The sequence below is a fragment of the Taurulus bubalis genome (assembly GCF_910589615.1).
Source record: "Taurulus bubalis genome assembly, chromosome: 1".
NCBI classification, from domain to species: Eukaryota; Metazoa; Chordata; class Actinopteri; order Perciformes; family Cottidae; genus Taurulus; species Taurulus bubalis.
Window position 1 is genome coordinate 2,635,984 of NC_136589.1, and position 14,837 is coordinate 2,650,820.

General features: G+C 41.1%; 1 protein-coding gene across 1 annotated transcript in view; it reads right to left on the reverse strand.

Annotated features, from left to right (window-relative positions):
* Positions 1 to 14,248, reverse strand: part of cryl1 (crystallin, lambda 1) — a 27,090-nt gene extending 12,842 nt beyond the window's left edge. The window contains exons 1-6 of the mRNA XM_079230325.1: positions 14,154 to 14,248; positions 12,732 to 12,839; positions 11,223 to 11,349; positions 6,018 to 6,179; positions 4,571 to 4,666; positions 3,921 to 4,019 (exon numbers count right to left, since the gene is read on the reverse strand). Of these exons, the coding sequence (XP_079086451.1) occupies positions 3,921 to 4,019; positions 4,571 to 4,666; positions 6,018 to 6,179; positions 11,223 to 11,349; positions 12,732 to 12,839; positions 14,154 to 14,194 (633 nt within the window). The 5' untranslated portion in view covers positions 14,195 to 14,248. The remainder of the gene's footprint in view (positions 1 to 3,920; positions 4,020 to 4,570; positions 4,667 to 6,017; positions 6,180 to 11,222; positions 11,350 to 12,731; positions 12,840 to 14,153) is intronic.
* Between the last annotated feature and the right edge of the window lie 589 nt (positions 14,249 to 14,837).

Here is a 14,837-nt window from a genome sequence, read left to right on the forward strand (position 1 = left end):
GGAGGAGAGGGACCAGGAGGAGAGAGACCAGGAGGAGAGAGACCAGGAAGAGAGAGACCAGGAGGAGAGGGACCAGGAGGAGAGAGACCAGGAGGAGAGAGACGAGAGGGACCAGGAGGAGAGAGACCAGGAGGAGAGAGACGAGAGGGACCAGGAGGAGAGAGACCAGGAGGAGAGAGAGACTAGAGGGACCAGGAGGAGAGAGACCAGGAGGAGAGAGACCAGGAGGAGAGAGACCAGGAGGAGAGAGACCAGGAGGAGAGAGAGACTAGAGAAACCAGGAGGAGAGAGAGACTAGAGAGACCAGGAGGAGAGAGAGACTAGAGAGACCAGGAGGAGAGAGACCAGGAGGAGAGAGACCAGGAGGAGAGAGAGACTAGAGAGACCAGGAGGAGAGAGACCAGGAGGAGAGAGACCAGGAGGAGAGAGACCAGGAGGAGAGAGACCAGGAGGAGAGAGACTAGAGAGACCAGGAGGAGAGAGAGACTAGAGAGACCAGGAGGAGAGAGAGACTAGAGAGACCAGGAGGAGAGAGAGACTAGAGAGACCAGGAGGAGAGAGACCAGGAGGAGAGAGACCAGGAGGAGAGGGACCAGGAGGAGAGAGACCAGGAGGAGAGAGACTAGAGAGACCAGGAGGAGAGAGACTAGAGAGACCAGGAGGAGAGAGAGACTAGAGAGACCAGGAGGAGAGAGACCAGGAGGAGAGAGACTAGAGAGACCAGGAGGAGAGAGACTAGAGAGACCAGGAGGAGAGAGACCAGGAGGAGAGAGACCAGGAGGAGAGAGACCAGGAGGAGAGAGACTAGAGAGACCAGGAGGAGAGAGACTAGAGAGACCAGGAGGAGAGAGAGACTAGAGAGACCAGGAGGAGAGAGACCAGGAGGAGAGAGACCAGGAGGAGAGGGACCAGGAGGAGAGAGACTAGAGAGACCAGGAGGAGAGAGAGACTAGAGAGACCAGGAGGAGAGAGACCAGGAGGAGAGAGACCAGGAGGAGAGAGACCAGGAGGAGAGAGACCAGGAGGAGAGAGACTAGAGAGACCAGGAGGAGAGAGACTAGAGAGACCAGGAGGAGAGAGAGACTAGAGAGACCAGGAGGAGAGAGAGACTAGAGAGACCAGGAGGAGAGAGAGACTAGAGAGACCAGGAGGAGAGAGACCAGGAGGAGAGAGACCAGGAGGAGAGAGAGACTAGAGAGACCAGGAGGAGAGAGAGACTAGAGAGACCAGGAGGAGAGAGACCAGGAGGAGAGAGACCAGGAGGAGAGGGACCAGGAGGAGAGAGACTAGAGAGACCAGGAGGAGAGAGAGACTAGAGAGACCAGGAGGAGAGAGACCAGGAGGAGAGAGACCAGGAGGAGAGAGACCAGGAGGAGAGAGACTAGAGAGACCAGGAGGAGAGAGACTAGAGAGACCAGGAGGAGAGAGACCAGGAGGAGAGAGACCAGGAGGAGAGAGACCAGGAGGAGAGAGACCAGGAGGAGAGACCAGGAGGAGAGAGAGACTAGAGAGACCAGGAGGAGAGAGAGACTAGAGAGACCAGGAGGAGAGAGAGACTAGAGAGACCAGGAGGAGAGAGAGACTAGAGAGACCAGGAGGAGAGAGACCAGGAGGAGAGAGACCAGGAGGAGAGAGACCAGGAGGAGAGAGACCAGGAGGAGAGACCAGGAGGAGAGAGAGACTAGAGAGACCAGGAGGAGAGAGAGACTAGAGAGACCAGGAGGAGAGAGAGACTAGAGAGACCAGGAGGAGAGAGAGACTAGAGAGACCAGGAGGAGAGAGACCAGGAGGAGAGAGACCAGGAGGAGAGAGACCAGGAGGAGAGAGAGACTAGAGAGACCAGGAGGAGAGAGAGACTAGAGAGACCAGGAGGAGAGAGAGACTAGAGAGACCAGGAGGAGAGGGACCAGGAGGAGAGAGAGACTAGAGAGACCAGGAGGAGAGAGAGACTAGAGAGACCAGGAGGAGAGAGAGACTAGAGGGACCAGGAGGAGAGAGAGTTTTTAGTCACAATTCAGGAGCTTTTAGTCACAATTCAGGAGTTTGTCATGGGAATTCATGATTTAAGACTTCTGATCTAAACAAGTTCTACTTTTGATCTATTTCTATTTAGATAATTTTATTTTTGTGCTATTTTCCAACAGATTAAGCCATGATCTCATGTTACCTCAACTATGATATGGATAAAATGCATCAAAATCAGTATTGTCGCAAATCAATAACATAACTCAGACTGTGAAACAAATAATCCCCTCAGTATTTAAAGGGTTAAAATCCAAATGGTCAAAGTTATGGCAGACATTTTGCGCAGACATTTTTGTCTTTAGAGCAACAATTTGAAAATTGCAGACTTAATAAAATCATAGTATGTATGTCATGAAGTAAACTCATACTTCTTATATGTGCATGAACTGATTCGACAATTTTGCACATCAGCAGTTTGATTTTGACGATTTATTGTTGATTAAAACCAAATTCTACTGAGACTCTGAAGCCCTAAAGAGCAGCAGGTTACTCCCTGCCACAAATATGAAACCAAAAGAGAAACGCAAGAGCCTTGAAACAAAGACAAAAGAAAGAAAGTATCCTCAAATATTGAGTACAAAAGGCTGTGAATCTTCTACAGAAATAATAATTCTGATGTCTGTGATATTGGAAGCCTGAATCCCCAAGTGTTCATGTGAGTTCAGTTCAGGTAACAATCATCGCAATCATCACAATCATCGCAATCATCCTCAGCTTTTCTTCATGAGTGATGGAGTAATGGCGCCTGTCATCAGCGGCTGAGGCTCGTTTACTCTCATTGTATTCCTTTCTTTTTGTTGGAAGGAGACCACAGAGATTACAGCAGAGGTGAGCTGACAAGGGGCTTCCTCTTTTCTGCCTCTATTACAAACCATCAGCAACCCAAAGCCTCACTGAGACTGAGGAGCTCTTGTCTAGAGATAAAAAAAACACACACACACACTTGTGTGTCTGACGTTTTGAGGACCTTCTCCAAGACCGAGGACCCAAACCTCAAAATGTTGTAATGTCACGTAAAAAAGGTTTTGTTTCTGCTAAAAATATATATATATATATATATATATATATATATATATATATATATATATATATATATATATATATACCAATTCTTAAACATTTAAAGATAAATGTGCTGATGTGCCAAATTCATAAAAACTAAATTGCTTGGTTCAGCCAATAGAAACGCCACTATTACGACTATTCTGACTCAACAAACATCTTAACCCCAAAACAGTATCTATCTATTTACTCTCATGAAGTAGGTAGAAAATGGAAAAAAAAGAATAATTAAAACCTGAAACCTGCAGTGGGGAACTTTTGTATCCCCCTCTGGCAGTTAGTGTAATTACACAATGTTGCTGCAGGCTTATGATGTATAGGCCTGCAGGTGAAGTACTCTATTGACGTCTTCCTGTGTGTGTGTGTGTGTGTATAATATACATACGTATATATATTTATTTATTTATTAGGGGAGAGGGAAAAAAAAAAAGGTAAAGATCTGTGTTGGATGCATGAGGATTTCCACCTTGTTCCTAGCTGCTGCTAAGCTGCTACTAGCGCTTAGCGCTGGCTGCTTGAACTGTAACGCACCACTTCTGGGAAAAGTCACCACTGACACTTCAGTGAGTGCAGCAATGGGCTTCATCAGCTGCATGTGAACTCTCTTGGCAGCTTTCACCCCGATGTGGAGTTCATTTCAGGTGACGGATAAATATAAAAAGGTCCAAAAAGGAAAAACAACAACAAGTTAAAAAAGAAACAGTCCTGAGCGTAGATGCAAACAGGACATGGCTTTTTTGTAGGTGTGTTTTTAAATTCCACACTAGTGCGAGAGGAAAAAACAACAGGACTAACTCCACGGTTTCCCCTGTGGACAGACACCAGGCACTGACCTGGACCAGCCTCCAGGACTCTGCAATGACGGCCGCCTGCACTCGGTTGAGGGCAAAGCCGTCTATCTCTTTCCTCAGGCGGACGGGCGCCTGGCCAACCTGAATGGTGAGAAACAAGTTGGGTCAAGAATTGCATTGCGGAACGGATGCCTTTTTTAAATATATGGCAATTTAATTATAGCATCATGAACAGTTCAATGTGCCACGAGTCTTCATTATTCCAAAAGGTAAACACTCGCCAATGCAGACTAAGCATTGAATTTATCGGAAAAATACAATCAACACAACGAAAATGAAGTGAACGTGTATTTGCTTTACTGCGGATCTGAGTACGCCCAGGGATGTTAACTGATTTGCATGCTATGGAATTCATCTTGCAAAGACTTGCACAGCGTTGCATGGAATAACCATTGTGTTGTAATCCGGGGACTCGTAACACACCGTCATCCTGATGACGCCAGATAATCTAACGACAACAAACAAACAAACGGACAACATGTTTGCAGGCCAGGACTTTTTACCAACACTAAACCGTACTATATGAGTCCATTCCTGGCCTGCATTCAATAATTGTTCACGTGTTTACGCTCATAAACTTTGTATTGACTGAGTCATCCTGACTTTAGGGTTCTTTAGGCTGCGGTCCTTACCGTGGTCATTAGGGAGTGGGCGGCGTCCATAACGGCTGCTGCTGTGTCTGGGTGAGGCACCAGCTCCACCAGTTTGACATAGTAAGGTGGGTTTACCTGAGGAGGGAGAGAGTCAGTCATCAGAGAGTGGGAAGTAAAAACAAGCTTATGTGTCTTTAACCCCAACGACAGCTGAAACAACTGATCAAAAAAAATCCTTCCTGGAGGAAAACCACAGAAGAAGTCATGCTGGGGTTTGGTTTCAGAAACTATTTTTACGCAAAAATCCCACCAACCTCGGTCGAGTGGTGGTTAATAAAACATTGATTGATTGATTGATTGATTACCAGGCTAAAATGCACTATGACACGTCTTGTTACTACCTATATAGAGCACAATAAACTACATTATAACATTAATCTCTACTCAGCCACATTTATTAAATCAGACTTCTGACACGGTTTGCCGTTTTAAACATTACTCTCTTTTGTTTCGTTTTATTTAATCTTAGTTTTATCCAGAGACCTGGTTGCAGTTCACTGCACAACACAACGCACTCTGTCCTCCACCAGCAGTGACGATGCACCTTTTCCTCACTTGAAGTCCATCAGCACCACTAACACCAGTACTGACAGAGAACAGCTTGATTGTGCACTTTGTGGAGTGACGACGGAATCCCTTTAAGCTCACTGGTGACACACAGCTAAATCTGTCATTTCACCTTCATGGAAGGGTGTGTAAGATTCCATGTTAACACCAAGGGGAGCTTCTCCGTGATTGACAGCTGATATTGTCTAAAATGTTGATGACAGTCCACACTTACCAGAGGTCTGGCATCGATGCATTCCCTTATTATTCATCTTCAAATTAAATTAAATTGGTTTTGCGGGCAAAAGGCAGGCTGTGATGTTCGGGTCAAATGGATATTTCTCAGGGCCAGCAGAAAAAGAGCTGAAACATTTTGTAATTCCCAAAAGTAAAATATTGTTATTTCTTAGGTACAGTTGGGACACTGATAAAACAAATAGCTTGTTTGCAGTTCTGCAACAAAATAGCTGGCGATGGCGAGGCGGTGCGTTGGTTACGTTGTTCTCTCAGAATCCTCCTCAAGGAAAGCGCTTTGTCAGCATGCGTCAGCAACAATAAGAAATAATCGATCTGCTGGTGAAATATGTTGGTGGAACGTTACAATGCAACAACACTGATATATCGAGAACAACGTAACTGAGACAACAGATCCAGTGTGTCAGCAGTTTAATGAAGCAGTGTGTTCGTTACTGTGACAACGCCATCATAACCCTGTTTAGCAGACATACATTAAAGAAGGGAACTAGATGTTTACAGGTGTTCTTCAACCAAGCCCTCTTGAACTCGGCTCAGAGAACCTGTAAATACTTTTTTTTAATTATTATGAACTAAAATGGCTGTGGAAAGCCCCAGCTGGTACCCGGGCTGCAGCATCACTCACCGGATGAGAGACGAGGCAGCGACTCCGGTTCTGAACTTTGGAGAAGACCTTGCTCGGCACCAGACAGGAAGTGGAGCTGCTCAGGATGACGTCGCTCCCCACAAGACGCTCGATGTCCTGAAAGACGCTCTGCTTGACGTCAAGCTGCTCAAACACGGACTCCTGGAAACACACAAACAGGGAAAGGTTACTAATGCTATTAACCGTGACATAGATATATAAACTTCTGTCTTAACTGGTACACAGAAGAGTATGGAGAATGGAGTTAGAAGACATCGTGGAGTTAAAAGAGTTAAAAGACGTTGTCATTAATCTTTCTTTAACTAAAGCAAAGATGAAAACGTAAAAATACTTTCACGCTATAAACTCCTCCGATGAAAATCTCTCCTGTAAAAAAATAAATAACGAAGAACAAATTGTTCTTGCATTTTAAAAACTGGATGCAACCAGTTCATGTTTTTTTAAATTTGTATTACCCATCCACCACAGGCTGGGTTTTATGTCATGTCATTGTGTGGGAAAGGAGCGGCTCCTCAGCAGCTCATGGGGGACGTCAGCGTTCTTTTGAAACATCCCTCACGGCGAGCAGCATACCTGCAGGATCCGTGAGCACTGACGCGATGCCATGTTGGGAATGACAGGCGCCTCAAGAGATGAAGAGTAATGTGCGGCAGCTCCCTCCCCACTGGTGCATGCTGTCCTGCTGCCTTCCTACAGACTGATGTCAGCCCCATGTGAGTTACTGCTATGTTCTGGAACGTGGACTCCTTGAACTCCTCGAGACAAACCCGGATCAATAACGGGGTGAACGTCGGGTCCCATCAGGAAATGTTACGCCGCCTCTCCGAACAGATACAACTGTCATTGTTATTTCCCTGTTTATAATAAGTCCTCTATTGTTCCTGACCTCTGTACAGTATTGATTAATCCTGGCCCTGCCCGCCTCTCTGCACTGGATTGATTCTTTCCTTTGAGGTGATGAGTGAAAATAAGCAATACACCTCCGTGGAGACTGTTTGTTCTTCTAAGCACGACACAAAAGGACCAGATGAGTGATTTCTTGTTTTAAATGTTTTTTCAAGACAAATTCCAACTGAAGCGTTCCAAGAGAGTTCTCCGCTTGACTTCGTTAGATGATATAAGCGATAGGGTTGGGCTGGACACAGGGGGGTAACGGACAACCGACCCCTGGCCTTTCCGGGCCCATCACAGTGACAACAAGCACAACACGCAACCCAATATAAACACGTCATAAACGGCATGTTGTGTCACATTAACGACATTGTATCGCTGTGTTTCCTGCTGTGCACAAAGGAGACTTTTGTAGAAGCAAATTAGTTGTAAAAGTTGTTTAATCACCATTGGTTATTTGAGTGTGACTCGAGTCACACATGAATTAATTCAACTGAAGGAACCAGATGAACCTGAACAAACGCCTGAAAGTCTCTGAGCTGCAAGAGAAGCATGCACAACACATGACGTGTCACATGTTCATGATTAAGCCGGCGTTTGACTGCATGGTATCTTACTAAACAATATAAAGGCAATCATATCACGGCTTCCAGCGCTGAGAAATTCAGGTCCGTTAGAAAACATTTGGGTTCTGATTTAGTCGGGTAAGTATTTGGTAAATCTCTGATGATCAAATACGTTCTTCTGTCAAATCAGTTCCATATAGAACTTATTATTTTCTGTTGCCTATCGTTATAAATGTCGTTTAGAATTTTTTTTAAATTGTATCGACATTTAATCAAAATATCAATATAAAAAAAACATATTACTGATATTGAAAAACAAATACATTAATTGGAGGTGAAGAAAAGCAAGGCTGCCTTCATGTTATTACACATAAAATCCACAAAGAGTCAAAACTTTGCAAAATGCAGAAACTCAGCTGTGAGTTTTGTGCTGAGCTTCATTTAAAATCCATCAGCTTGAATACGTCACACATATTAACCAATGAGGTGGCGCCCCCTTGAGGACAAACAGGGACTTTTGTTGTTGTTGTTAAACATACCAGAATGTATTGTACTGAGATTACTGGAACGATCACTTCATGCATGAACCAACAACGTGTGGTGGAAGAAGTACTCTGATCTTTAACTTAAGTAAAAGTACTAACACCGCAGTGGAGAGATACTCTTTTTTTTCTTAAACTTTTGTCCCTTTGATATGATACTATGGGCATATTATTACTGATTTATACACATAAGCAGCATTTTAATTAAATAAACATTGAACTACTTCATGTACTGTTTACTGGTTTAATCTGTGGCCCAGAATCATATTTAATAAATGTATCACATGTTTAGCTTTAAGGACGCATCATGTGATCAACTAGATCTTAATGATAGCTTTAAGGACACATCATGTGATCAACTAGTTATTGATGATAGCTTTAAGGACGCATCATGTGATCAATTAGATCTTGATGATATCTTTAAGGACACATCATGTGATCAACTAGTTATTGACGATATCTTTAAGGACACATCATGTGATCAACTAGTTATTGATGATATCTTTAAGGACACATCATGTGATCAACTAGTTATTGATGATATATTTAAGGACGCATCATGTGATCAACTAGTTATTGATGATAGCTTTAAGGACGCAATATGTGATCGACTAGATCTTGATGATAACTTTAAGGACGCATCATGTGATCGACTAGATCTTAATGACAGTTTTAAGGACGCATCATGTGATCGACTAGATCTTGATGATAGCTTTAAGGACGCATCATGTGATCGACTAGATCTTAATGATAGCTTTAAGGACACATCATGTGATCAACTAGATCTTAATGATAGCTTTAAGGACACATCATGTGATCAACTAGTTATTGATGATAGCTTTAAGGACGCATCATGTGATCAATTAGATCTTGATGATATCTTTAAGGACGCATCATGTGATCGACTAGATCTTGATGATAACTTTAAGGACGCATCATGTGATCGACTAGATCTTAATGACAGCTTTAAGGACGCATCATGTGATCGACTAGATCTTGATGATAGCTTTAAGGACGCATCATGTGATCGACTAGATCTTAATGATAGCTTTAAGGACACATCATGTGATCAACTAGATCTTAATGATAGCTTTAAGGACACATCATGTGATCAACTAGTTATTGATGATAGCTTTAAGGACGCATCATGTGATCAATTAGATCTTGATGATATCTTTAAGGACACATCATGTGATCAACTAGTTATTGACGATATCTTTAAGGACACATCATGTGATCAACTAGTTATTGATGATATCTTTAAGGACACATCATGTGATCAACTAGTTATTGATGATATATTTAAGGACGCATCATGTGATCAACTAGTTATTGATGATAGCTTTAAGGACGCATCATGTGATCGACTAGATCTTGATGATAACTTTAAGGACGCATCATGTGATCGACTAGATCTTAATGACAGCTTTAAGGACGCATCATGTGATCGACTAGATCTTGATGATAGCTTTAAGGACGCATCATGTGATCGACTAGATCTTGATGATATCTTTAAGGACACATCATGTGATCAACTAGTTATTGATGATATCTTTAAGGACGCATCATGTGATCGACTAGATCTTAATGATATCTTTAAGGACGCATATGATCAACTAGTTATTGATAGCTTTAAGGACGCATCATGTGATCGACTAGATCTTGATGATAGCTTTAAGGACGCATCATGTGATCGACTAGATCTTAATGATAGCTTTAAGGACACATCATGTGATCAACTAGATCTTAATGATAGCTTTAAGGACACATCATGTGATCAACTAGTTATTGATGATAGCTTTAAGGACGCATCATGTGATCAATTAGATCTTGATGATATCTTTAAGGACGCATCATGTGATCGACTAGATCTTGATGATAACTTTAAGGACGCATCATGTGATCGACTAGATCTTAATGACAGCTTTAAGGACGCATCATGTGATCGACTAGATCTTGATGATAGCTTTAAGGACGCATCATGTGATCGACTAGATCTTAATGATAGCTTTAAGGACACATCATGTGATCAACTAGATCTTAATGATAGCTTTAAGGACACATCATGTGATCAACTAGTTATTGATGATAGCTTTAAGGACGCATCATGTGATCAATTAGATCTTGATGATATCTTTAAGGACACATCATGTGATCAACTAGTTATTGACGATATCTTTAAGGACACATCATGTGATCAACTAGTTATTGATGATATCTTTAAGGACACATCATGTGATCAACTAGTTATTGATGATATATTTAAGGACGCATCATGTGATCAACTAGTTATTGATGATAGCTTTAAGGACGCATCATGTGATCGACTAGATCTTGATGATAACTTTAAGGACGCATCATGTGATCGACTAGATCTTAATGACAGCTTTAAGGACGCATCATGTGATCGACTAGATCTTGATGATAGCTTTAAGGACGCATCATGTGATCGACTAGATCTTGATGATATCTTTAAGGACACATCATGTGATCAACTAGTTATTGATGATATCTTTAAGGACGCATCATGTGATCGACTAGATCTTAATGATATCTTTAAGGACGCATATGATCAACTAGTTATTGATAGCTTTAAGGACGCATCATGTGATCGACTAGATCTTGATGATAGCTTTAAGGACACAAGTGATCGACTAGATCTTGATGGTATCTTTAAGGACGCATCATGTGATCGACTAGATCTTGATGATAGCTTTAAGGACACATGTGATCAACTAGTTAATGATATCTTTAAGGACGCATCATGAGATCAACTAGATCTTGATGATAGCTTTAAGGACACATCATGTGATCGACTAGATCTTGATGATAGCTTTAAGGACGCATCATGTGATCGACTAGATCTTGAGGATAGCTTTAAGGACACATGTGATCGACTAGATCTTGATGGTATCTCTAAGGACGCATCATGTGATCAACTAGATCTTGATGATATCTTTAAGTACACATGTCATCAACTAGTTATTGATGATATCTTTAAGGACGCATCATGTGATCGACTAGATCTTGAGGATAGCTTTAAGGACACATGTGATCGACTAGATCTTGATGATAGCTTTAAGGACACATGTGATCGACTAGATCTTGATGATAGCTTTAAGGACGCATCATGTGATCGACTAGATCTTGATCATGTGCTGGTCTGTGAGCGGTGCAGGACTCACCTGGATGAAGAAGGCTCCCTCCAGAGCCAGAGCCAGGTCCTCGTAGCCGCTGAGCAGGGCGAGCTGCTGCGTGGCGTCCAGCTGTCCTCGCAGCATGCGGGCATCCTGCAGCTCCTGCAGCTGCTTCCTGACACACAGACAGACAGAGGGTCAGAGCCACGGAGACGATGACATCACTCGCTTTTTAACCGTTATTGAGATATCGAAAGGGAGCTGTGCGGTTCAATGGAAACAGAATTTAAATGATGTTAACAGACTGGAGCCTGGATTCATGAAGGACCATTATTTAAAGTGTTATGAAATGTATCACTTCACCTTATGTTGTTTAAAATTAAAATAAATACGACATCTTCTTTTTGAGAGAACGTGAAAAACAAACAATATTAAATTAGGTGATCAGATCTCACATGGTTATTCATTGAGAAATAAAGGATAATCTGAATTAATAAATAAAAAGATAAATATCAGCTTTGTGTGAGTCTGTTCTTCCGTTCATGATAAATCCTTTTTTTGTTTTGTTTAATCAGACTGAACGATTATTCTGATAACGGAAATTTCCCCCGATCAACTTATTGTGAGTGTTTTTTTATTTTTATTTTTTACTGCCGGCAGCAGATAAGCTTTTCACAGGAAAGTTAAAATAATGACTCTTGTGTCCCAGTTAGTCTTCTTAACTTCTTAAGAAGACTAACTGACTTCTGAACTGCACGTTCCTGCACAATGTTTAACCAGCAGTGGCTCTGAACATGAACGTGTTTATCCACGTGATCCAATAGAGGAAGAGAGTTTCTGCATGTGTAGAAAAGAAAACGGGGTTATGTTTCATGGACAGGGGTCCGCCTATACATTTAGTTAATGTGCATTTCAATGTTTTGCAGCCACACCAACATCACGGTGAGGACGGCACAGAAACGTTTAAAGTACTTAAGATTTTAGGAGATTTTAAAATTCGGTCTGTGCTTCTTTAAAGCCATTTAGGCAGCGTAACATCTTGAAATATGATTTAATCTTGTTTGCATTGAAAGACGAACATGGATCATACCTAGTTATGGTCCGGCCCGAGCCAGAGTCATTGTTTCTACAACATTTGCTCAGAATAAAAGGCATTAAAACTATTGTTCTCTGGGTACGAGGACAAATACATTTCATTCATTCTGGGGATTAACTATCCTTATAGTGAAAGTGTTTCCCCCTTGTGAAATCCTTTGTCAGCGTAAAAGTACGAGTAAAGTTAGACATAATAAACTGTGACAATATCTCTGTAACATAAACATGGATTTAAAAGAGCAGTGCGTATGATTTCATGGCATCGTGTCAGAGACATACGGTGACCTTTAAGAGGACCCGTGACTGATGTAGATATGAAGAGCTCATTATACTCCAACGATAACACTCTTATTAATATTAGATTCCAGTTCTGCCAATAAATCAAAAAGGAGGGACACAAGATCAGAGTGAGTTTATAACAATGGAAGTCAACGGAGTGGTTTCTGCAGGGCGGAGGCTGACCTGATCTCCGTGACGGCCTTGGCCGACTGTCCCGGCTGGTTGTCGTAGATCTTCACGCTGAAGCCTCCGCTGAGGAACACCATGGCCCAGGAGCGGCCGATCAGCCCGCTGGAACACAGTTATTCAGGATATTCACTCCTCTCTTCTAGATATTTGAACATCTAATGTCACAATCGGTGTGTTTCTTTGGCTTTGGTCATTGCTGTGGTGTGTTTTCACCGTCACCTGTTACATAAATAACTCCTTCTTTATTTTATGCTGCAGTATCTCTCTCTTTGTCTGTAAAAGCACAGAGAGGTCAGTTACACAGTGCAAAGCACAACTGCACACAATCCTGTAGTGGAAACTGAGGTTCCAACCAGAATATTATGGAGGATGTTTGCACGTTTGAGCACATCAAGCAAAGCTGAGTGAATATTTAGATGTTTTATATTTACCTCCATGTTTAAGAGAGGTGACAGCAGGAGAGTGCATAGGAACAACCAGCAGGTTTAAATGTAAACTATAAGTGGAGCCGCTAAGCTACATAATAATACAAATGTAAAATAATATATTTAAATAAATAAAAACACTGCTTTATTTGCCTGTGTGTGATAAACACACTACAGTTTTTAGATAACCTTCTCTTCAATCAACTTCAGTAAGCTGAGACAGTTTACACACAACTTCCCTCTCTGGGTAGACGGAGATAATACGGAATATGTAATAATTATTGTATTTAATAATGCAGCTTAATTCTGTAAATCTCCCCCCAAACTGTATTTATTTATTATTCCTACTAAATAAAGCTGCATCTTTCCACAGTGTATTGTAACTACTAGTATGGTCAACTTAAGTAATTAAATTAACAGAAACAAAAGAGGTGTGTAGAGTAGACGGTTACGTCAAAGTTAATCATTGAAAGCCAAGGGCTTGTTTTTGTCCCTCTCACCTTGACAGTCTTAGTTTGATTTATTCCTTAAATACAACTCAACTTTACAAAAAAAGTTCATCTGAAAAAATAAAGCTGTTATTACATTTTTTTTATTTACAGATAAATCCTCTTAAAAGACGCTCCAATGATCTTCATCAGAGAGTAAAAGGACAGAAGTCTTTGAAGTAAAGACAAACTAAATATTATGTGTTGAGTTCAAAGGTTAATTGTTGACATGAAAAATGTTCATTTGTGCTCAGATTTTATTACACTTCTAAAAGCCAAACCTCTTGATAGAAAGAGTGCGAAGGTATAACGATTTAAGATGCCAGGGAATTATCTGATGCATTTAAAATAACTACGGTTAAACAATGAAATTGCAAATGCATCAGTATCAGGAAAGGAAGTCAGAAGTAAGTTTCCTGTCAGCTGCACAACCAGCAGAATAAAACCTTAAATAAAAAGCTGGGAGCAGTTGAAACGACGTGCACACGTCTTGTCTTGCTCACCTGCCGATCACAGTAATGGTCCTCATGTCAGAAGAGCTCATTTTTAGATGTTTGAAGAAATCAGGTCAGACAAACGTGGTCCCTCTAAAACTGTGGCCACGCCCCCTCAGCAGTCAGCTGCTGCGTGCCGGTACGGTAGCCCAGAAGGACAAAAACACACACACACACACACACACACACACACACACACACACACACACACACACACACACACACGCACACACACACACACACACACACACACGCACACAAACGACTGCGATTTATTGTATATACGTAGAGTACAGAATGTAACGTAAGTATAAATTCATAAATGTATAAAGTATAAATAAATACAGTAACAAAAAATAAATACATGTATAAATAGATAAATAAATAAAGTAAATACATAAATGCTTAAATAAATACTGAAATATGTCAATGCTGAAATAAAAAAATAAAAAAATGAATGTAGTTGAGGAAAAATCTAGAAGTAAATATATGATATGTATTTATTTATGTCCTGTTTGATAATCAACTTGTATTTATGTATCTATACGTAAATATATTTATTTCCATATTTATTTCAGCATTTATTTCTGTATTTCTCTATTCAAACATGCATTTAAGTATTTCTTTATTTATTCCCGTATTTATTCATACAATTATTTATACATTTATTTATTTATTTATATTTAAGTCAAT